Source organism: Nomascus leucogenys, chromosome 16 (genome assembly GCF_006542625.1).
Source record: "Nomascus leucogenys isolate Asia chromosome 16, Asia_NLE_v1, whole genome shotgun sequence".
NCBI classification, from domain to species: domain Eukaryota; kingdom Metazoa; phylum Chordata; class Mammalia; order Primates; family Hylobatidae; genus Nomascus; species Nomascus leucogenys.
Window position 1 is genome coordinate 33264411 of NC_044396.1, and position 23553 is coordinate 33287963.

At 39.6% G+C, this 23553-nt stretch overlaps 1 protein-coding gene across 4 annotated transcripts in view; it reads left to right on the forward strand.

The window, feature by feature from the left end:
• The window catches only part of JPH1 (junctophilin 1), an 86711-nt gene that overhangs the window by 59900 nt on the left and 3258 nt on the right, over positions 1-23553 (forward strand). For all 4 annotated transcript variants that reach the window (XM_003269449.3, XM_003269450.3, XM_030794954.1 and 1 more), the window contains exons 3-4: positions 2036-2154; positions 16357-17003. In XM_003269449.3, coding sequence (XP_003269497.1) covers positions 2036-2154; positions 16357-17003 — 766 coding nt within the window. The remainder of the gene's footprint in view (positions 1-2035; positions 2155-16356; positions 17004-23553) is intronic.

Sequence of the window (23553 nt, forward strand, 5' to 3'; positions counted from 1 at the left end):
TCCCTCCTTTCTTGATGTTATTTCCATTTCATATTTCTTGATACCCCATACACAAATAATCTAAAGCATCCTCCATGGCTTAGAAATAGCAGTTTTGATGATTTGAAGTTGATCCACTCATGTTTAATGACTTTCTTTTTTAGAGCAGTTTTTAGTTATCACAAAAATTGAACAGGAACTACAAAGTTCCCATATACCTCCTCTCCTCATGCACACACACAGTGTCCCCTATTATTAACATCTTGCATTTTGAGGTGCATTTTGTGTAATTGATGAACCGATATTAATACATTAGTATTAAAGTCCATAGTTTACATCAGGCTTCATTCACTGTTTGTGTTGTACAGTCTATAGATTTTGACAAATATGTAATGTCCCCTACTACAGTATCATGCAGAATAATTACACTCCCCCAGATATGCCCTCTGTTCCACCAATTCATTCTTCCCTGCTATACCCCGAACTCTTAGCAACTCTGGATCTTTTTACTGTCTCTATGGTTTTGTCGTTCCATTCAGTTTTAAGAACTACCCAGCTTTTCCTAAGGAAGCATCATTCATTCCTTTATTCATAAAGTGGTCCCTCAATAAATAGTATGTGCCATGTAGCGTTCTGCACTTTGGGATTATGACAGAGGACCAAAAATTAAAAATTCCAATCTTCACAAAGCTTACATTCTAATACATCAAGCCTTCAGGCTTGCTTAGATCCTAAATAGAAGTGAAAGGAGTCCCGTGAGAGCACAGGACAAGAGGACGTTATTGAAGAGAGTAATGTGAAAAGGGGGCCTCCCAGTTGACCCCCTTGTCTCAGGCCAGGCCCAGTCCCTCCGTGTTTTGGTCCCAGGAGTTCGCCTGCCAGCCTCCAGCTGCTGCCCGTGTGTTCTTCCTGAAGAGCACCCAAAGCCCATGTCTTTTCCCAATTCCTCCTCTCTCCTACTGTCTCCAACATAAGTGTAAGCACCGTTTTCAGACTTCCATTAAGTTTTCACTGCTAGTTATCTATAGCCCTGCCTAGTGCTAATAAAATATAATAGAAAGTTTACAAAGTCATAAGAAATAGGTACCCATAAACATCTAAAGACTAACGGGACAAGGCCTTCCCCTTTGCAGGGCAGATAAACCAGAGTTTTTTTCTTCCCTCCAGCCCTCTCTGGGGCCAGTAGACATCATTACCTGGTCCAGCCATAAGAAGCCCTATTCTTTTTCCTGCCACCTTCCCCATAACCCTAGTCCTCCAGAAAGATGAGAGGTTTCCATGAGTGAGGACAGGCCAGGGAGGCTATGGAAGACTGAAAGATCCATTTCATCCTTGCCAGTTCTGCCTCGCTGTCTCCTTTTTGGTTCATACAAGAAACATGCCTAAAAGTCAGCTAAATGGGCTCCTAAGGAACCCTTCTGAGCATGTTCTTAGAGCGGGCCCTGTGGTTTGCTCCTGCTGGCGAGCACCAGTAGTGCACATCTCCCCACTACACATCCAACGGCATCATGCTGGTAGCCTGAAATTGGCCATGGTGAGAACATTTACACATGGATGTGAGTAAACACTACCAATCCCCATTTCACTAATTTTTTTCTTCAAAGAGCTACTTCGCCAGCATGCCAGTGGGCAGATCTTTCTTAGTCAAATTCTTACATTGATTGTACCGTAGAAATGAATTCGATAAACACTATTAATTTATATGTTCTAATTCTACTTTCCATAATTTTAGGGGTGGGGAGGAATGCCAACCAAAGTCAACAGGAGATTTGATCCAGTAAGTTTTGAAAACCACACTTAGCATCAAGCTACACAGACCTTGCTCTTACTTTTCATTTCCCTTGAGAGAAGGGCTGAGGCAATTCATGGGTAGTTTAGCTTCATCTGTGTCATCTTCATTGAAATTTCATGGCAATAGGACTCTAAAATTTTTGCTTTTGTGGGTGTCGGGCCATAATCATAATTAACATTTCTTTTCCCAGATTACAATTTGCTTGTCCCTGTGTAAGTAACAAGGGGCCACCTATGCTGACTCGTCCTTTTGTGCCCTGTGTAGGACTGCACACGCCAGAGCGAAGGCCGATGCCGCCGACCAGGCTGCACTGGCCGCTCGCCAGGAGTGCGACATCGCGAGAGCTGTGGCCAGGGAGCTGTCACCTGATTTCTACCAACCAGGTAAAACAGTGCTCCTTTGATGGGTGAGGCAGGAGCACTGGCTTTGGCTTGCTTTTATTTCCTTTTCCTTTCAACATAAAGATCTGTGCTCCTGAATCCCAGCAATACTATTATACAAAACAAGCAGGGGCGTATGCGGTTGAGGATCCTATATCTGAAATGCTTGGGACCGGAAGTGTTTCAGATTTCAGATTTGTTGATATTTTTCTATATTTGCGTATACATAGTGAGATCACTTGAGCTGGGGATCCAAGTTGAAACACGAAATTCATTTATGTTTCATAGATACCTTATACACATAGCCTGGAGGTAATTTTATACAATATTTTTAATAATTTTGCACATGGAACAAAGTTTTGACTGCATTTTGACTGTGACCATCAGTCATGTGGAATTTTCCACTTGTGGCATCATGTCGGTGCCCACAATGTTTTGGATTCTGGAGCATTTCAGATTTTTGGATTAGGACTGTTCAGCTTGTAGTAATAAGTATCACCTGAAGTCTGAGTGTTAGCCCTGGAGATGGGTTATTCCCCAGTCTCGCCCTTCCTCCCCTCTACATATGACCAACAAAGTTTGAGCTGATAGCAGTAAACTAGACAAGAATCTAAAATATCTGATTCTAAGAAATTATTTTAGTGACAGCCACAGATTCTATAACAAATACCCCCAAATTCAGAGGCACTTTTAGTAGTAAGAGAAGAGCCAGTCAGTACTGTGACTATTTTTTTTTAACGTATCTGAACTAAAGTTCAGAGTTCAAAGGACTGTGGTTAGGAAGTATAGCAGCATACCACTTAGATTAATCTGCACAGAGTAAGAGGAAAATGCATGTCAGGATGGAAGAAATAAAAGTGACAACCTCAAAAAAATCAATCTTGGTCATCTGCCTCTCAGATGTTACAAAATAGCAATCAACAAATATTCGCAATAGTTTAAATTCTTAATTCACTTTCTAGTAGTTTCCTAGCAGACTCTTTCCACCCCTCTCTATAATATACTAGTGTTTTTGTTTTGAGTTTCAAAAGGGCAATATTCACCTATTTATATATATTCTCCATTGCTTTCTAAAGAACATCTTTCTAGTGATTGAGGCATCAACAGATTTCTAGGTGAAGAAACCAAAATAAATGTTTTCAATTTCTGTTAAAAGTTACATTTCTTGGTAAAGGGTTTTTCCACACTGGTTTTTATTAAATCAAGCTGTATAACTAGCATCCTGTCCCTAGCCCAGCAACCTGCATGAGGTAGGTGTTCGACACACATTTGGCTCTGGTGAGGGGTATAAGCTGTCGGAACCCACAGGGTATTGCTGAGTCCTAACGAACGACATAAGTCAAAGTGAACAAAATAGCAATATTTGTAGAAAAGCTAGAAACTTGGCTATAATCAAGGATGGAGCAATGAGAAATGACCTGGAGAATGGGGGCAGGAGGTTCCTGCAAAGAAAGAAGACAGTAAAGGCCAGGCAAAGAAGATGCGGTTTTTATAAGAGAAAGGCTGGGGAGGGACCCAGGGTGGTTGTTGAATGATAGATATCATCATCCCAGAGTGACTTCTCTAAGAGTTCAGGTCCAAGGCAGCCACCGAGAAGGGTATTTTCTTTCACATGCATCTCTTTTAAACCTCTGGTTGAGATTTAAATCATTTTTTAGATATACACAATTTTTAGGAAAAGGAACCTTTCCATTTTTTTGCAGCGACCTCTGGTAGGAATAAACTCTCTTCTGGCGTGAAATGAACTCATACTTCCCTGGTACCTATGTATATTGGCAAATTAGCTGTTCCAGGGCGTGAGAGCTGGGAAAAGAGTTCAGCCACCCAGGAGAAATTGTTCTCTCCTCCCTAGCAGTGCTGCCATTGGAAAGAACCTGACTGATCAGGAGGCACTGGGCTTGAGTGGCTTTGAAAGCAAACAAACTTACTGTTTTCTGCAGATGGTAATTTCTCGGTTCTGTTAATTCTGCTGGGGAATGGGGTCCCTTTAGATTTCTATTAGGTGTTAGCAAGAGGTAAGTGATACGAAAGATCATCTTGGTTTCCCAGACTGAATGGTTTTAAAAGCCTTTTCTGGTGTAAAAGCATTTGAGGGGAAAAAAAAATATTGTGGGAAAATGTAATGCCACCCTTTCTTAGCTAAAACAGCTTCATATAAGCAAGTTGTTCATCAGGAATGAATACATCACAGTAGCATGGACGACAGCGAGTCTATTTGAGACCAGAGCTTGTCGGGGAGGCTGCAGTCCCCTTTGACCCACAGCCAGCACTTCCTTCAGCAACTGTATAGAAAGCCTTTTCTGTCGCGGGTATTATTGATCTTCTCAAGGGAGCATAACTCATGCTCTCCACTTTGCATTTACAGGGTGAGCAAATCAGATAGACATTTTCGAAAAGGGCTTTCAAGTACTTCTAAATTAGGCCGGCCGTTTAATTTACATATCTCAGATATAAAAGTCTCCATTGTTTGGAATGCATGTGTTCGTGCATAGAAGTTGTTAACCCTGGAATAAAAGATGCCTGTCATAGCTTACATGTTGAACGCTTCCATGGCAAATTACCTATTTTCAGGAGCTGGCAGTATTTTCAGATATTTTCCATCTTAACTAAATCTTACGTTCTTTAGTTTAAACTGTATTATTCTGTTGTTTCTTGACTTTTCAATGGTCGCCATTCTAACTGGTATGAGATGGTATCTCATTGTGGTTTTGATTTGCGTTTCTCTAATGAACAGTGATGATGAGCTTTTTTTCACGTGTCTTTTGGCTGCATAAATGTCATATGAGAAGTGTCTGTTCATATCCTTGGCCCACTTGTTGATGGGGTTGTTTTTTTCTTGTAAGTTTGTTTGAGTGCTTTTTATTATTATTATTATTATTATACTTTAAGTTTTAGGGTACTTGTGCACAACGTGCAGGTTTGTTACATATGTATACATGTGCCATGTTGGTGTGCTGCACCCATTAATTGGTCATTTAGCATTAGGTATATCTCCTAATGCTATCCCTCCCCCCACCCCACAACAGTCCCCGGTGTGTGATGTTCCCCTTTCTGTGTCCATGTGTTCTCATTGTTCAATTCCCACCTATGAGTGAGAATATGCGGTGTTTGGTTTTTTGTCCTTGCGATAGTTTGCTGAGAATGATGGTTTCCAGCTCCATCCATGTCCCTACAAAGCACATGAACTCATCATTTTTTACGGCTGCATAGTATTCCATGGTGTATATGTGCCACATTTCCTTAATCCAGTCTATCATTGTTGGACATTTGTGTTGGTTCCAAGTCTTTGCTATTGTGAATAGTGCCGCAATAAACATACGTGTGCATACGTCTTTATAGCAGCATGATTTATAATCCTTTGGGTATATACCCTGTAATGGGATGGCTGGGTCAAATGGTATTTCTAGTTCTAGATCCCTGAGGAATCGCCACACTGACTTCCACAATGGTTGAACTAGTTTACAGTCCCACCAACAGTGAAAAAGTGTTCCTATTTCTCCACATCCTCTCCAGCACCTGCTGTTTCCTGACTTTTTAATGATGGCCATTCTAACTGGTGTGAGATGGCATCTCATTGTGGTTTTGATTTGCATTTCTCTGATGGCCAGTGATGATGAGCATTTTTTCTTCTGTTTTTTGGCTACATAAATGTCTTCTTTGAGAAGTGTCTGTTCATATCTTTTGCCTACCTTTTGATGGGGTTGTTTGTTTTTTTCTTGTAAATTCGTTTGAGTTCATTGTAGATTCTGGATATTAGCCCTTTGTCAGATGAGTAGGTTGCAAAAATTTTCTCCCGTTCTGTAGGTTGCCTGTTCACTCTGATGGTGGTTTCTTTTGCTGTGCAGAAGCTCTTTAGTTTAATTAGATCCCATTTGTCAATTTTGGCTTTTGTTGCCTTTGGTTTTGGTGTTTTAGACATGAAGTCCTTGCCCATGCCTATGTCCTGAATGGTATTGCCTAGGTTTTCTTCTAGGGTTTTTATGGTTTTAGGTCTAACATTTAAGTCTTTAATCCATCTTGAATTAATTTTTGTATAAGGCAAGGAAGGGATCCAGTTTCAGCTTTCTACATATGGCTAGCCAGTTTTCCCAGCACCATTTATTAAATAGAGAATCCTTTCCCCATTGCTTGTTTTTGTCAGGTTTGTCAAAGATCAGATAGTTGTAGATATGCGGCATTATTTCTGAGGGCTCTGTTCTGTTCCATTGGTCTATATGTCTGTTTTGGTACCAGTACCATGCTGTTTTGGTTACTGTAGCCTTGTAGTATAGTTTGAAGTCAGGTAGCGTGATGCCTCCAGCTTTGTTCTTTTGGCTTAGGATTGACTTGGCAATGCAGGCTCTTTTTTGGTTCCATATGAACTTTAGTTTTTTCCAATTCTGTGAAGAAAGTCATTGGTAGCTTGATGGGGATGGCATTGAATCTATAAATTACCTTGGGCAGTATGGCCATTTTCACAATATTGATTCTTCCTACCCATCAGCATGGAATGTTCTTCCATTTGTTTGTATCCTCTTTTATTTCATTGAGCAGTGGTTTGTAGTTCTCCTTGAAGAGGTCCTTCACATCCCTTGTAAGCTGGATTCCTAGGTATTTTATTCTCTTTGAAGCAATTGTGAATGGGAGTTCACTCATGATTTGGCTCTCTGTTTGTTTGTTATTGTTGTATAAGAATGCTTGTGATTTTTGCACATTGATTTTTTTTATCCTGAGACTTTGCTGAAGTTCTTTATCAGCTTAAGGAGATTTTGGGCTGAGACGATGGGGTTTTCTAGATATACAGTCATATCATCTGCAAACAGGGACAATTTGACTTCCTCTTTTCCTAATTGAATGCCCTTTATTTCCTTCTCCTGCCTGATTGCCCTGGCCAGAACTTCCAACACTATGTTGAATAGGAGTGGTGAGAGAGGGCATCCCTGTCTTGTGCCAGTTTTCAAAGGGAATGCTCCCAGTTTTTGTCCATTCAGTATGATATTGGCTGTGGGTTTGTCATAGATAGCTCTTATTATTTTGAGATACGTCCCATCAATACCTAATTTATTGAGAGTTTTTAGCATGAAGCGTTGTTGAATTTTGTCAAAGGCCTTTTCTGCATCTGTTGAGATAACCATGTGGTTTTTGTCTTTGGTTCTGTTTATGTAATGGATTACGTTTATTGATTTGCGTATGTTGAACCAGCCTTGCATCCCAGGGATGAAGCCCACTTGATCATGGTGGGTAAGCTTTTTGATGTGTTGCTGGATTTGGTTTGCCAGTATTTTATTGAGGATTTTTCCATCAGTGTTCATCAAGGATATTGGTCTAAAATTCTCTTTTTTTGTTGTGTCTCTGCCAGGCTTTGGTATCAGGATGATGCTGGCCTCATAAAATGAGTTAGAGAGGATTCCCACTTTTTCTATTGATTGGAATAGTTTCAGAAGGAATGGTACCAGCTCCTCCTTATACCTCTGGTAGAATTCGGCTGTGAATCCATCTGGTCCTGGACTTTTTTTGGTTGGTAAGCTATTAATTATTGCCTCAATTTCAGAGCCTGTTATTGGTCTATTCTGAGATTCAACTTCTTCCTGGTTTAGTCTTAGGAGAGTGTATGTGTCAAGGAATTTATCCGTTTCTTCTAGATTTTCTAGTTTATTTGTGTAGAAGTGTTTATAGTATTCTCTGATGGTAGTTTGTATTTCTGTGGGATTGGTGGTGATATCCCCTTTGTCATTTTTTATTGCGTCTATTTGATTCTTCTCTTTTCTTCTTTATTAGTCTTGCTAGCAGTCTATCAATTTTGTTGATCTTTTCAAAAAACCACTTCCTGGATTCATTGATTTTTTGAAGGGTTTTCTGTGTCTCTATTTCCTTCAGTTCTGCTCTGATCTTAGTTATTTCTGGCCTTCTGCTAGCTTTTGAATGTGTTTGCTCTTGCTTCTCTAGGTCTTTTAATTGTGATGTTAGGGTGTCAATTTTAGATCTTTCCTGCTTTCCCTTGTGGGCATTTTGTGCTATAAATTTCCCTCTACACACTGCTTTAAATGTGTCCCAGAGATTCTGGTGTGTTGTGTCTTTGTTCTCGTTGGTTTCAAAGAACATCTTTATTTCTGCCTTCATTTCGTTATGTACCCAGTAGTCATTCAGGAGCAGGTTGTTCAGTTTCCATGTAGTTGAGCGGTTTTGAGTGAGTTTCTTAATCCTGAGTTCTAGTTTGATTGCACTGTGGTCTGAGAGACAGTTTGTTATAATTTCTGTTCTTTTACATTTGCTGAAGAGTGCTTTACTTCCAACTATGTGGTCAATTTTGGAATAGGTGTGGTGTGGTGCTGAAAAAAATGTATATTCTGTTGATTTGGGGTGGAGAGTTCTGTAGATGTCTATTAGGTCCACTTGGTGCAGAGCTGAGTTCAATTCCTGGATATCCTTGTTAACTTTCTGTCTCGTTGATCTGTCTAATGTTGACAGTGGGGTGTTAAAGTCTCCCATTATTATTGTGTGGAAGTCTTAAGTCTCTTTGTAGGTCACTAAGGACTTGCTTTATGAATCTGGGTGCTCCTGTATTGGGTGCATATATATTTAGGATAGTTAGTTCTTCTTGTTGAATTGATCCCTTTACCATTATGTAATGGCCTTCTTTGTCTCTTTTGATCTTTGTTGGCTTAAAGTCTGTTTTATGCCAGACTAGGATTGCAACCCCTGCCTTTTTTGTTTTCCATTTGCTTGGTAGATCTTCCTCCATCCCTTTATTTTGAGCCTGTGTGTGTCTCTGCACGTGAGATGGGTTTCCTGAATATAGCACACTGATGGGTCTTGATTCTTTATCCAATTTGCCAGTCTGTGCCTTTTAATTGGAGCATTTAGCCCATTTACATTTAAGGTTAGTATTGTTATGTGTCAATTTGGTCCTGTCATTATGATGTTAGCTGGTTATTTTGCTCATTAGTTGATGCAGTTTCTTCCTAGCCTTGAGTTCTTTGTAGATTCTGGATATTAGCCCTTTGTCAGATGAGTAGATTGCAAAAATTTTCTCCCATTCTGTAGGTTGCCTGTTCACTCTGATGGTAGTTTCTTTTGCTGTGCAGAAGCTCTTTAGTTTAATTAGACCCCATTTGTCAATTTTGGCTTTTGTTGCCATTGCTTTTGGTGTTTTAGACATGAAGTCCTTGCCCACGCCTATGTCCTGAATGGTATTCCCTAGGTTTTCTTCTAGGGTTTTTACGGTTTTAGGTCTAACCTTTAAGTCTTTAATCCATCTTGAATTAATTTTTGTGTAAGGTGTAAGGAAGGGGTCCAGTTTCAGCTTTCTACATATGGCTAGCCAGTTTTCCCAGAACCATTTATTAAATAGTGAATCCTTTCCCCATTGCTTGTTTTTGTCAGGTTTGTCAAAGATCAGATAGTTGTAGATGTGTGGCATTATTTCTAAGGGCTGTATTCTGTTCCATTGGTCTATTTGTCTGTTTTGGTACCAGTACCATGCTGTTTTGGTTACTGTAGCCTTGTAATATAGTTTGAAGTCAGGTAGCGTGATGCCTCCAGCTTTGTTCTTTTGACTTAGGATTGACTTGGCAATGCGGGGTCTTTTTTGGTTCCATATGAACTTTAAAGTAGTTTTTTCCAATTCTGTGAAGAAAGTCATTGGTAGCTTGATGGGGATGGCATTGAATCTATAAAAAAAAAGTGTATTATTCTACAATGCAGTTAGAAACTAAGGAAAAAACATAGCCTCTTGATTATAAAAGCGAGAAGTAGAAAAAAAGGTTGCTAGTAGATTATATGTAGATTAATCAAAAAATTTTAAAATAAAATAATAACTTTTGTCATTAAAGAAAAAAAAACATAGCCATGTGGGATGGCTTTCTCCCCCAAAGGGTTAAGCTCTAATAAACCGAAAGGATACAAATGGATGTTTGTGGATGTATATATAGATAATTGTGTACATACACAGAAACCTAAATTGCCATTAGCGGGAGTGACACAGTGAGTCATCCCCCAAGAACTTAGAAGATTGTCCTCTGTGAGTTCAACTTGAAAATGAGTCCCTGAAACTACACAAAGGTAGATCAGGTGATCCTAAGTAATAGGATGGCTTTAAGAACCACAGGATTTCCTTGTAACCTGATTGGGTTATAAAAACATCTAAAGAAAAATTGGTCACCCAAGGAAGTATAGAAAAAAGAGAGTCACAGAGGCAAAAATTGGCAGTGTTCATCCCAACACTGTCCAGAGCGGGAGAAGCCTGAGCCAGAACCTTGGAAGACTGCTCTCACTTTGGCAAGGACGTTTCTATTATGGGGAAGGATGCAGGGAACTATGGCCGTGGCGTACGGCTTTACTGGCAAGATCACCCTGACTCAGGAAATGTATGTATCAGGCTAGCCCAGCTTGATGCCATTACATATTTGATTCAGCTCATGCTTCTTGTTCTGATTCCATGTTCACCAGTAACTTTCTAATTTTAGTTGAGCTTTCCATGGAGTTCTGCCAACAAGGAGAGCATGTACTGGTAGTATCAGCATGAGTCCCCTGACCTATGTGACATTTACATTGCTCATTGTAAACTAGTAAATTGGCCTTCTAGGATTTTACGTCAGTCTGGTGAGCTTTGGTAATGTGAGTCTGCCCCAAGGGATGGCTCTGCTTCAAAGTGCTGGTAAAATCAGGTTTCTATGCCAGCAAGGGTGACATAGGCTTTAGAGCAAGGGTGTCCAATCTTTTGGCTTCCCTGAGCCACATAGGAAGAAGAAGAATTGTCTTGGGCCACACATAAAATGGACTAACACTAATGATAGCTGAGGAGCCAAAACAAAATCACAAAAAAAAATCTCATAATGTTTCAAGAAAAGTTTATGAATTTGTGTTGGGCCACAGGTTGCACAAGCTTGCTTTAGAGGGTAACCACTGAGGAAGCAGGGGTGACTGGGGCTGCGCCCCTTCCTGGGAAGGAAGATTGGGAGACTAGATTTGTGGCTCTTTCTTCCACTGTTTCAGTTTCTTTTTAGGCTAGGCACAGTGGCTCATGCCTGTAATCCCAGCACTCTGGGAGGCCAAAGCAGGCAGATCATGTGAGGCCAGGAGTTCACAACCAGCCTGACCAACATGGTGAAACCCCGTCTCCACTAAAAATACAAGAATTAGGTGGGCCTGGTAGTACATGCCTGTAATCCCAGCTACTTGGGAGGCTGAGGCATGAGAATCATTTGAACCCGAGAGGCGGAGGTTGCAGTGAGCCAGGATGGTGCCACTTACTCCAGCCTGGGCGACAGAGCGAGACTCCAACTCAAAAAAAAAAAAAAAATTCCTTTTAGTCGAGATATTCATTTTGTTTTTAATTTCAAGTGATATTAAGTAGCATGTAAAATTTTTGTATTTATTGATGGAGGCAGGGGCTGAGCATGAGTTAAAGAAATTAAAACACTGCCCTGGAATGTGGTAAATTTAGTATTTGGAGCCGTCTTGGGAGAGAGCCAGCCTGCTTCTCTGGGTATCATCCCCAACAAGCTTTGTCTTTGCATGTTTAAGCATAAATGTGCTCATACACACAGTGCATCGATTATTTAGAGTGAAGTCTTTAGCACAGGTTATTATGGACCAGTGTTAGCTAAGCTTGCATTTCTGGTATCAATTAGAAGACTTCAGAAATCAAAGCATAGCTCCATTACATAATTGTCTAGGCCTATCATTAATATGTCATGGATTTGGTTAAGAAAAGGGAAGCATCCTGGAATAGATGACTTCTAAGCTCACCTTCCAAACCCAAAATTCTGAATAAATCTTTTCATTAAAAAGGGAAACTGAATAATCCACTAGTTGACATGAAATTAATAATTCATGAGTTTGCTGGTTACTCATACCACATATTCATTCCAGTACATTCAGTTTCACAAATGGGTATTGAGTGCCAGCCAAGTGCAGGGTACTAGAAAGGATGTCCCACAGTTTGCAGACCAGAGCACTATAGCTGTGGTCACAGAAATTGCAGGATTGTTATAGACGGGACTGTCAAGTCCTATAGGAAAGGTGTGTTCTTTCTATATCGAACACAAAAAGTGATCCTGCTACCAGTTACACAATTTTTTTAGACTATTTCAATCTGGTCCTCTTTTCACTGATTGTCAGTCTCCACAGAAAATGTCTAATTTCTACTTAATGACTACTGCTGTTGCTACAAAACATTTGATATTGGCACTACCCTCATAGACATTTGTTTTGGGGAATCTTTATGGTGCTTCTGCCCATAAAGGTGCTTCTGCCCACCGAGGCTCACCTCCGAAGAACTAGCTGGATACCCTGCTGCCACCATCTGCCATATCTATTCAGAGCCTTCGTGCCAACTGTAACGAGTAACCTTTGAGTGTTGGTGGATGGCATGCTGAATGTTGTTCCTTTTTTCACATTGTGTGGCAGCCATATCCGTGAGCGGGTGACCTGTATCTGACTTCTTCCCAATATGAGTCTCCAGGGGGAGAAAATCCTTTGGGATTCATAGATACTGTCTATAAAAACAGATGAAAATGCTGACTGCAACAACTATCAACATTTGTCATAATTTCCCTCCCTGGCAATATTCTGACTAGTCTTTTTAATGAACCGCTGCATCTCATCAACTTTATGTTGCTGGCTCTGCAATGCTGACACACATTTACTACACAGAACAAGTAGCAGGCACAACATGTGCCGTCCAGGAAAAACTTCTGTCTTCTGCATTATGTTAAACGTCTTGTTTTAAAAGCATTTAATCTTCCTCTGGAAAATCTAACTGTATATCCTCATTTAGTTGGTTGGCTAGGCCTTGTATGACCGTGCCACATTGGAACCATTTCCAACGGGATGTAGTCACGTAAGGCTGGTGCTATGTCCACCTCTACTCAACATATTGCTTGCATGCTGTCAAATGCCTAAAACCCAGTGCCTTAGAATCACTCGGATCATTTGTTAAACATTAATATTTCTAGGCTTCAATTCATACTTATTAAAATCTCTGGCCATAACACCTCAGATGCTGTGATAGGCAGCAAGCATAGGCACCCCTGCTTGGGAGTGCATTTTTTCTCTTACCCAGGTATTTTTTGAATGCATAATAAAGCTAGGAATTTTTTAAATGTGAAAGTTGATGCTAAAATTTACTTCCACCGTTCTAGTAAATTCTTTGAGCTCAACAGATTTTGAGTATCATCAGAAGCCCTGTAGATCAATTTGAGTGAGTATACCTAAAGTAATCTTAGCAGAGTGGGCATGAGTAATCACGTAAGACATGCCTTTCTTACTACATTTAGGACAAGAAAACTGTGTCCAAAGAGGTGACACATCAGATTTCTAAAGGTTAAAGACGTGATTAGACCAGTATTTGAGAGTTGATAAATATCATAAGAAATACTTTCAATGGAATCCAAAATTTAGCTTCATAAGTTCATTAATACAAATTATTCCAATGGCCAAATCAGTCTCACCTTGGTCTATCCACCTATACTGATGGTACTGAAGGTCACTAGGATATATCCTAATGTTTTTAATGTATATATTGATAAGTTATAGTTGTATATATTTGTGAAGTACAAAGTGATGTTACAATTTCTTAATACAATATGGAATGATTAAATCAAGCTAATTAACCTATTTATCACCTCAAAAAAAATGACATTTTTTTGTGATGAGGGCATCACAAAGATTTAAATCCTAAATTTGTAAGCTACAATCTCATGGTCTTACATCTTCTAAGTGAAATGCATGGGCTTTGTGACAGCTTCATTTCTCAGGGCGCAGTGACTCTTTACCTTTTCCCTCCAACTTTGAGAATGTATAACGAAAAATGTTTGCCAGAGTCTATTTTTTCACTCATTTATGTGTATTTAAGTTAAACATTAGCTTTTAATGTGCCTTAATCTTAGTAGATATTGGCAATTTTTCTGTGCAAAAATAACTTGCATTTATCTTTAGATCAAAGATGTTAAAAGCACTTTGTATTTTATGTAGTTGTTTCAGCATTAAGTGGCTTAAATTAAAAGTCCGTTGGCTCCAAGGCACTTGACTATTTTAATTATCTTTTCACAGTACATCCACTGCCATACCTAGATGGGTATTTTAGTAATGCTATGAAGTTGAATATCAGTAAAGCACAAATAAAACCAACTGTAGTGAAATTTTGGGTAGAGAAGTGAGGGAAAAGTATATAAACATCACACTGCATCAAGATGTATTAGAGAATATACTTTATCACAGAAGAAGAGGGGTTTTGTTAAAATATGCCTGCAGTTGAATCACGAGGGGCTTCTCCATGACAGACTAGTATCAATGACCTGATGAGTTTTAAAGAGCAGGGACAGTTCAGCTGATGAAAGACATAACTTTTTTGTGCTCATGCTGCCCTTTTTCCCTTTAATGCTATGTCCAGACACACAGCACCAAGAAAGAATTCAGAAACAGAAGGACATCACCTTTTGAATGCTTGCAGTTGCCCCTTTTCGTCATTCAAAATAACTTTCACTGGCCTAAGAATGAACACTGCCATTTTTGATGGAGGAATTAAAAGAAAATGGTCATTTATGTAAAGGGGGAGCTTACACAGTTTAGAAAGGAAGTCTCAATTGTCGATGTACGATCTTGACAGATTTGGGAAACTTGAATCCTCAGGAGTGGATGTATCTTCTAGAAGGTGGAAACTGTGATAATACTATTATGTTTTGTGCCCTGAGTATAACTTGCGATGGTGGGTGCTCAGGAATTCTTGTTTCTGGCTTTAAAATATTATGTGTTGCATTATGTTTTTTTCTTAAAAGATAATGGGAGCTATGTGATTTTTTTTTCAGCTGCTATAGCTGTTTCCATTTCAGTAAAATGGGGATAATAACACCTACTCCCTAAGATTTTGGTGAGGCTTTAAATTTTGGAAAATTCCTTGTATAATTAAATAGCAGCCTCATTACAATAACTTATTACTCAGACCACCATGGGAAGAGCAATTAAAGGTATAAGTGTGCAGTATGTAGTTTCACAATTAAGGATAATTGCTGTTCAGCCCCTCTGTAAATCTTTTAGTGAGTTAGTGAGTTTGGGGTGAAGGGTTGGGGGTAGAAGGCAGGAAGGAAAATGAACAGATGCAGTGCTGTGGAATTGACAGGAGCCTGTCAACTCTCTATAAGCATGTCGGTGGGGACAGTGTCTTCCATATATACTCAAGAGACATTGTCAGCTTCTGCCCATTTGTGAGGAAGAGGGTCAATTGCACTGCATGTGACCTTGACCTCACCTTATGAGGCGAAAAGTGGCAGATGGGTGGAGTGGTAGCCAAAGTACGCACATGACTTACTGAGAGCCGAAGGCCCTAGAAGTCTAAGGTCTCTGTCTTAGCCCAGAGATGCCGCTTTCCAGACCATGGCCTCCTCGAGTTCCCAGGGCCTGGACATCTTGTGGCACACACTCTGTTTCTTTATAGCTCACTCCCCATAAAATAACAATGCAGCAGGGCCACTTTTTTTTTTTTCATTTTTTCCTCCTCTGTCAGAGGAATAGCCTCTTTTTTAATGAAAATTTGTTCCCATTTATAAAAAATAACAAGATTTTTATAAACAATCCTGAGGTATATAAAAAAGGAAAAAAAAAAATCTTGAAGCTACAGAACCAGAGACAACTGCCTTGTCTTGACTTTGATACCTGCAAAACACTGCATGTGCAAATCCGTGTTTTCCATAGCTGTGAATGGACTACATAGAAATGACTTTGTGTCGTGCAACCTAAGCCTCAGAAGTTGTTTCAAACTAGGAAGTTTTAATGCATGTTTGATGACAGATCATTAAAAATATGTTATCTATAGGTTCTCCTCTTGCAGTATACTTTATTAAATTTTCAGATGCTTACAGTAGTCAGCTTACTTCCTTGTACAAGTATATACTTTCTGTGTCTTAGTTACACCACATAATTTGAATAAACAGATTAATTATGATATTGCAACCAATGTTCCATCAACATGAATTTTGCCTCTGTATTCTGCAAGTAGGCAGAAAGAATGCAATTATCAGGGAAGCCAGAACTATTTAGATTCTGTATTATCTTAAAAGCAGCCTTTCCATAATAAGTAAACTTTTCCCCTAGAGAATGAAATATGTGCTTAGTCAAAGGCTTATGAATATATTATTTTTGAAAGAGAAAAGGTTAATCTGATTTAGCAAAATATATGTGTATATATATATACCTCCTTTCTTTTTTTCTTTTTTTTTTTTTGGCCAGGCCCTGATTATGTCAAACAGAGATTTCAGGAAGGTGTAGATGCTAAAGAAAATCCAGAAGAGAAGGTACCAGAAAAGCCACCTACACCAAAGGAGTCTCCTCATTTTTATCGCAAAGGCACGACACCCCCAAGATCTCCTGAGGCAAGTCCCAAACACAGCCACTCTCCTACTTCCTCCCCAAAGCCCCTGAAGAAGCAAAACCCCAGCTCAGGGGCGAGACTCAACCAAGACAAAAGGAGTGTGGCTGATGAGCAGGTGACAGCCATTGTCAATAAGCCCTTGATGTCAAAAGCTCCCACGAAGGAGGCAGGAGCGGTTGTGCCCCAGTCCAAGTACTCTGGCCGCCACCACATCCCCAACCCCAGTAACGGGGAGCTGCATTCTCAGTATCACGGCTACTACGTGAAGCTGAACGCCCCCCAGCACCCTCCAGTAGATGTGGAGGACGGCGATGGATCCAGCCAGTCTTCCTCAGCACTGGTGCACAAGCCATCCGCTAACAAGTGGAGTCCCTCCAAATCTGTGACAAAACCAGTTGCCAAAGAAAGCAAAGCTGAGCCAAAAGCTAAGAAGTCTGAACTTGCTATACCAAAGAATCCAGCAAGCAACGATTCATGCCCTGCTTTGGAAAAAGAAGCCAATTCAGTAAGTACTGCAAGTAGCATTTTCTCTTTCTTTCTTCCCTTTGTTTCTTTCAGCGAGCTGTGTGGGGTGACCGTGCATCTTGATCACAGCCAGGCTAACCAAGGTTCTAGAAGCACAGGGTTGTTTAGAGCAGCACATAACACATTTGTAGCTTGAGACAGCAAAGAGCTCTCTGGGCAGAAATTCCCCCCACCACCCCTATGTTCACCCAGCCCCACTTTAGATGTAATTCAGGTAGGTAAGACCTGACCAGCTTAGCACAGCATCTTAGCACATTTTAGCAAGGCTTTAACAGCGTGTCTTGGTGAGCTTCCTGATAGCATGCTCCCTGATTGCTGGAAAGGAATCATGACCCCTGACAAGGGCCAGCGGCTCTCAGAGCTCTAGGAAAAGGGCACCACCAAGTTCTTAGCCCTCCTGTTTTCACCACAGCGGTCAGCATCTTTACACAAAAGAACATCTCCTCCAGCCGTTGTGAATTCTTCTCGTACATACCTAGTTTGGACTTTAATTAGCCAGGCTTTGCAGCTAGAACATTTTTCTTTCCCAAAAGAGAACTGAAAATTTCCAACAGTTCAAGAGAATTTCTTTGGTCTTCTGTCTTTTCAAAGTGTGAGAACTCTTACAATTTCAGTTTTCTGGTAGATGCAGGTTATTAGTATCAATTAGTCTTAAGCATTTAAGATATTTATTTATTATTCAGCCAGAAAAGCTCTGTGTTATTGAAAAATCTTTATACCTTCTTTCAAAGGAGATTTTTTGGATAATGTATGGAATTAGTATTTTATCAAATGCTGTAGTATTTATAAAATCTGAAGATAATTATTGATTAAAAAATGACCTCTTGACCTGGTCACATCCCGTTAGAACAGAGGTGTTGAATGTTACACACCTAGTATTCACTAGTAATTATAGAGACATATTTGCATAATGGTGCGGATTAATATCTTGGCCAACAAGAATATAATACAGCCATCAGTTTCTTATTTTTGTCTGTTTGATTTACTCACAGGATTAAACAATAAAAATTCCTCTGTTAACTTATGCTTAAAATTTCTTAAGTGTGTTTATTTTGCTAATATCTATAAAACACTGGTTCTCTTCTTTTTTCAAATTTTCAACTTTTTAATTAGCTAAACATAAATTATTCAGATTAACTGGACCAACTTCCAAGAGTCCACCTGCATGGAGAAAAATTGTTTTCAAAACAGACTAACTTTAAGATTCTGACTCTTCAGTAAGCATTCGTTTTAAAGATTTTAAACCTTAATATGTCAGTATCCTGACATTACAACTATAATAATCACTATTGAATTTGTTAAATGTAATAGTTTACTTCTCATTTGACTTTCAGCATGTTTATCCCCAGGTTAATAAGGCCTCGCATATATCAGTATTAGTTTGCCCGATTTACACTGGGAAAAATTCAAACAAGGCAAGGCCATATCTTCTATACCTTTGGGTACCCATTTGTGGGCTTTAGTTGACTTCTAGATCTCTACAAGGGGAAGCATATGCCCCAGTGTCCTATACATTAGGCTGTGATAGGGGAAAAAAAAGTTAAATTACCCAGCTCTTAGCTGAAGGAGTCTTTCTGTAAAACAGTAGTGTACATATGTTTGGTAAATTCACAGCCTGCTCATTTAGAAAAAACATCTGTTTTACTTATTTGCGGAATTCTCAGATTCTTGGAGTTAAATAAGCATCCTCCATCTCAGTAGTTGGTCCTTAGGGTGCCCCTCTACACCCCAAGGGGGAAGGGAGGCCCCAGCAGCTCGGCAGCCACCCTGAGCTTTAGCCTGCCTCTACAAAATTGCCTGCCTCTACAAGATCGACTTGACACCTTCATGTGAAGATTCTAACAATTAACATTGTCTTCCTGATAGTAAGAGAAAGCTGCCTTCCCCACTCCTCAGAGTTAGGAAGTGGCACAGTCATCATAAATGTTGTCAGTGGATGACCTTTAAGACAATGGAGTACTACATAGTTTTGAGAGAAAGACACTGTATAAGTTAGACATTCGTGAATAATTTTAAAATTCACAGAATTGAACTCTGTTGCCAGACTTCCTCGGTTCACATACCAGCTCTGTTGCTTACCAGCTGTGTGACCCTGGACAGTTTCTTAACTGCTCTGTGCCTCAGTTTCCTCATCTGTACCTATCACAGGGTTGTTGTGAAGATTAAATGAGTCAATACTTTAAAAGTTCTTAGCATAGTGCCTAGTGCAGAATAAATGCTCAAAAAACCTTGGCTATTATGATGTTTGTTTCAACCAATGCTAACTGAAGCATCAACAGTTCAGAAATATTCAAGTAGATCTGATCCATCCTCAGGATCACCCTGGCTATTGATCTCCTAGAAATACAGAAAATCTCCTGGGACACAGAGTAACACAGGAAATTAGTTAACTCGAGTATGAGAGGTAAGAGAAGGGAGGCTGTGGCATTGATTACTTTCTTGAGGAAGATTTTCCTCAAGAAACCTCTGTGACCCCTGTGGGCAATGGTTACGTATGGACTTATGTCCTAGGGGCATGCATTCAATGTGATCCTGAAATTTTTGTAGGGTTTTGCAACATGACAACTCTGGTAGGGTCAGAAGAGGCATCTTTAGCATCTTACCATCAAGTAGACAAGAGGGGAATTTTCCAATTAGGTATCTCAGCCCATTCTGAAAAATGACTACACTTTTTTCTCAGCCATTCCTGTGATTTGCATCCAAGTTTGTTTTGAGGTTTATCAAATCTTTCTTTTGAATTTGTGTAAGATTTAAAGCGTCCCCATCAAATCGGGTTTGAACCTCACCCCCAAAAGAGGTAAATATATATAATTAAACTTTGCTATTAATACTTAATTAAACTTTGCTCTTCTCATGTGTTTCTAACTAGAGAAGCTTTAATTTCACATAAACCATAATAACTCTTCTAGCAGAAAATTCCTTACAGTTTTAAATATGAGTGACAATCTCTTAAAGGAAAAAAAAAAGATTAATTTTTTGAGTTAGGAGTTCTTTCTGTATTTTGATTTCCTGTTTTTTATTTTCTTACCGCCTGAAAATTTCTTCCAATCAAGACTTACCCTGTGCCCTGCTACAGCTTCTTGTATTACACCTGTCCCAGTCAGTCTTGAAAAGCAAGACAGATTTTTTTTTCATTTTGCTATTTTAAGCTACAACTGGCCACCACAGTCGTATTTATGGGACTTTACCTTAAAGGTTTTCACCCTGTATCCTGTGCCTAGGTATATAAAGAACATAGAGTCCAGGGCTTGGTATCTGCCACTGAACAGAGCATCCCGGATTTTTATTTTTCCCCTGGTTGCTGTTTGAACCTTTCATGTCTAATTTTCCCTCATCTTCACTGAGTCACCTTTAAAAATAGCTTTCTAAGTGGAGCCACCCTGGTAGGATAAATATATATGTGTGTGTATATTAGAACATATACAGGAGAAATATGTGTGTGTGCAAAAGAAAAAAATATATATGTATGTGTTTTTCATTTTGGATAAAGCACTCATTCACTATTCATTGAATCTGGATTGCCAGTACAGTGATATGTGGGCCAAAAGCTGGAGAAAAGATAGTAATCTAAATTCAAACCAAGAGAATATACAGATTCAAAATACTCACTAATTCAAAGGGGTTAGATAAATTCACAGAATCTTATAAGGATTTATGAAATGGAAGTTAAGGTTCAGGCACACCTTGGACTTTAGAAGTTGGCTTCATGGAAGGCACGTTCTCTGCTATTTCACTTTCCTGGGTCCACTGTAAGACACCGAAGTCTATGTTGTATTGTTCTCACCAGGTGTATTTTTCCTCACCTTTCATATCACTAAATTACCTTTGAAAATTATACAATAAACCCAGTAGCCCAGAATAGTTGAAATGATCCAAAATTCTCAAAACATTCATGAACAAAATCTAATCCAAGTGTGTAGTAGTACAGGTGGAACATCCAGAATGCTCCAACATCTGGTCATGATGTGAAGTGAAAGAAGCCAGGCACAGAAAGACAAACTTTGCATGTTCTCACTTATTTGTGGGAGCTAAAAATTAAAGCGATCAAACTCATGGAGATGGAGAGTAGAAGGATGGTTACCAGAGGCTGGATGGAAAGTGAAGACGTAGGGGAGAAGGGGGGATGGTTAATGGATACAAAAAAAAAAATAGAACAAATAAGATCTAGTATTTGATAGCACAACAGGGTGACTGTAGTTAACAATAATTTAATTGTACCTTTTAAAATAACTAAAAGAGAACTGGGCACGGTAGCCCACACCTGTAATCCCAACACTTTGGGAGGCTGAGGCGGGTGGATCACTTGAGGTCAGGAGTTCAGGACCAGCCTGGCCAACATGGTGAAACCCCGTCTCTACTAAAAATACAAAAATTAGCTGGGCATCATAGTGAACACCTGTAGTCCCCGCTACTCAGGAGGCTGAGGCAGGAGAATCACTTGAAGCCAGGAGGCAGAGGTTACGGTGAGCCAAGATCGTGCCACTGCACTCCAGCCTGGGCAACAGAGCAAGACTCCACCTCAAAAAATAAAATAACTAAAAGAGTATAATTGGATTGTTTGGAACACAAAGAATAAATGCTTTAGGTGATGGATACCTCATTACCCTAATGTGATTATTACACATTGTATGCCAGTATCAAAATATCATATATACACCCAGTATGTACCCACAAAAATTTAAAATGTTTTAATCTCCAAAATCTGAAACTTTTCGAGCACCAACTCAAAGGAAATTCTCATTGCAGCATTTTAGAATTGTGTGTTCGCGACGTTCAACCCGTACATCGGAAAAAAATCTGAAACCCCAAACACTCAGGGTCCCAAGCATTTCAGATAAGGGATGCTTAGCCTGTAATAGCATTTCCTTAATCTCTGTGCTCAGTTGTGGTATTGAAAGATTGTCTCCACTATTTTCTGAGTTATAAGAGTTTCCTGCATTATTTCTATGCTCTAAATTAACCATAATTGAGGAGTTGCACAGGTTAGGACTCTCCTATTAATTTAGAATACAACTATTCTAAAAGAGCAGTTGGTCGTTATCACAATTTGATGTTTTTCTGATACCGTGGAAATTATAGGATATCGAGGAAAATGTCATTTTAAAGAACTGAATGGGAAATTGCCTTTAAACTAAGGCCTGCATCTTTAATAGACATATAGAGAAAAGAGCATGGAGCTCTGAAGTGACCAGACTAAAGCTTAATTCGAGTTCTAATTTCTTCAGACTGGCTGAGGAAACTTGAGCAAGACAGCTGTCCTCTTAAGCTCTGTAAAATTGGACTAATAATCACTTGTGAAGAATAAACAAAAAAAAAATCAGAGATGCTTAACCCACTGCCCAGCATTATAAAAACCTGCGATAAATGTTTATTTTCCTCCCATTTACTTGGGGTTTAGGAACTGATGCTTTTCTTCTGCCTAATAGTCCCCACTTAAAGGGGACTCATGTTTACTTCCTCTCCCTCCCCCATTTTACTAATCACCCTGTTTGTTCTTCATTTAATTCAGTGATTTAATCTGTTTTGCTTAACCCACATTTGGGTCAGGCACTGTGGTTCACACCTGGAATCCCAGCACTTTGGGAGGCCAAGGTGGCAGGATTGCTTGAGGCCAGGAAGTTGAGACCAGCCTGGGCAACATAGTGAGACCTCATCTCTACAAAAAATACAAAAATTAGCCGGGTTTAGTGGCATGCACTGTTGGTCTCAGCTACTCAGGAAGCTGAAGTGGTAGGATAGCTTGAACCTGGGAGGTCAAGGCTGCGATGAGCTAAGATCACACCACTGCATTCCAGTCTGGGTGACAGAGCAAGAGCCTGTCTCAAAACAAAACAACCCACATCCACGGCACTTGGAAATGTGCTGGAAGATAGTAGAGTCTCATTAAATATTGGTTGCCTGAATGAATTGGGCAATGTCATGTGTCCGTGCACGGGGTGCATAGCAGTGAATTAGACAAGGTCCCTGCTACTGTGGAGCTCAGAGTCTTGTGGGGGAAAATAGCAGTTAAACAACAAAGGACAATCAAGTGTGAAATGCCTTGTGGTAGAGAAAGAGCAGGGCACTCTGACCTCTACCACAGAGATGTGGGCTCAGTCAGGGAAAGAGACCTTCTTGAGTAAATGATGTGTGACCCAAACCCTAGACCCGAATTGATTAGTGCTTGACCAATGACAGCTCCAATCTCCCTTATTCAGGTACCCCACACCCAAAAAACATCAATACTTTTGAGGCCTCTATAACATTGTTTCAGTGTAGTCTTACCCAATATCCAAATGGAGTACCACTGTTTCCTCATCTGTAAAATGAGGACAATAAAACTACCTACCTCATAAAGCCAGTTTAGAATACTTGTAATGCTATATAAGAATTAGACATTATTTTAACAGTAAATACCACAATCATATCTTTGTAATAAAGGTGGCTTCTTCATGGAGCAGATCTGAAAAGATGGGTTATATGAGGTTGGTTTGTTTAAACAAGTAAAAATTTGAGGCCCTTGGACAACTATCTGGTATTTATTATAATGA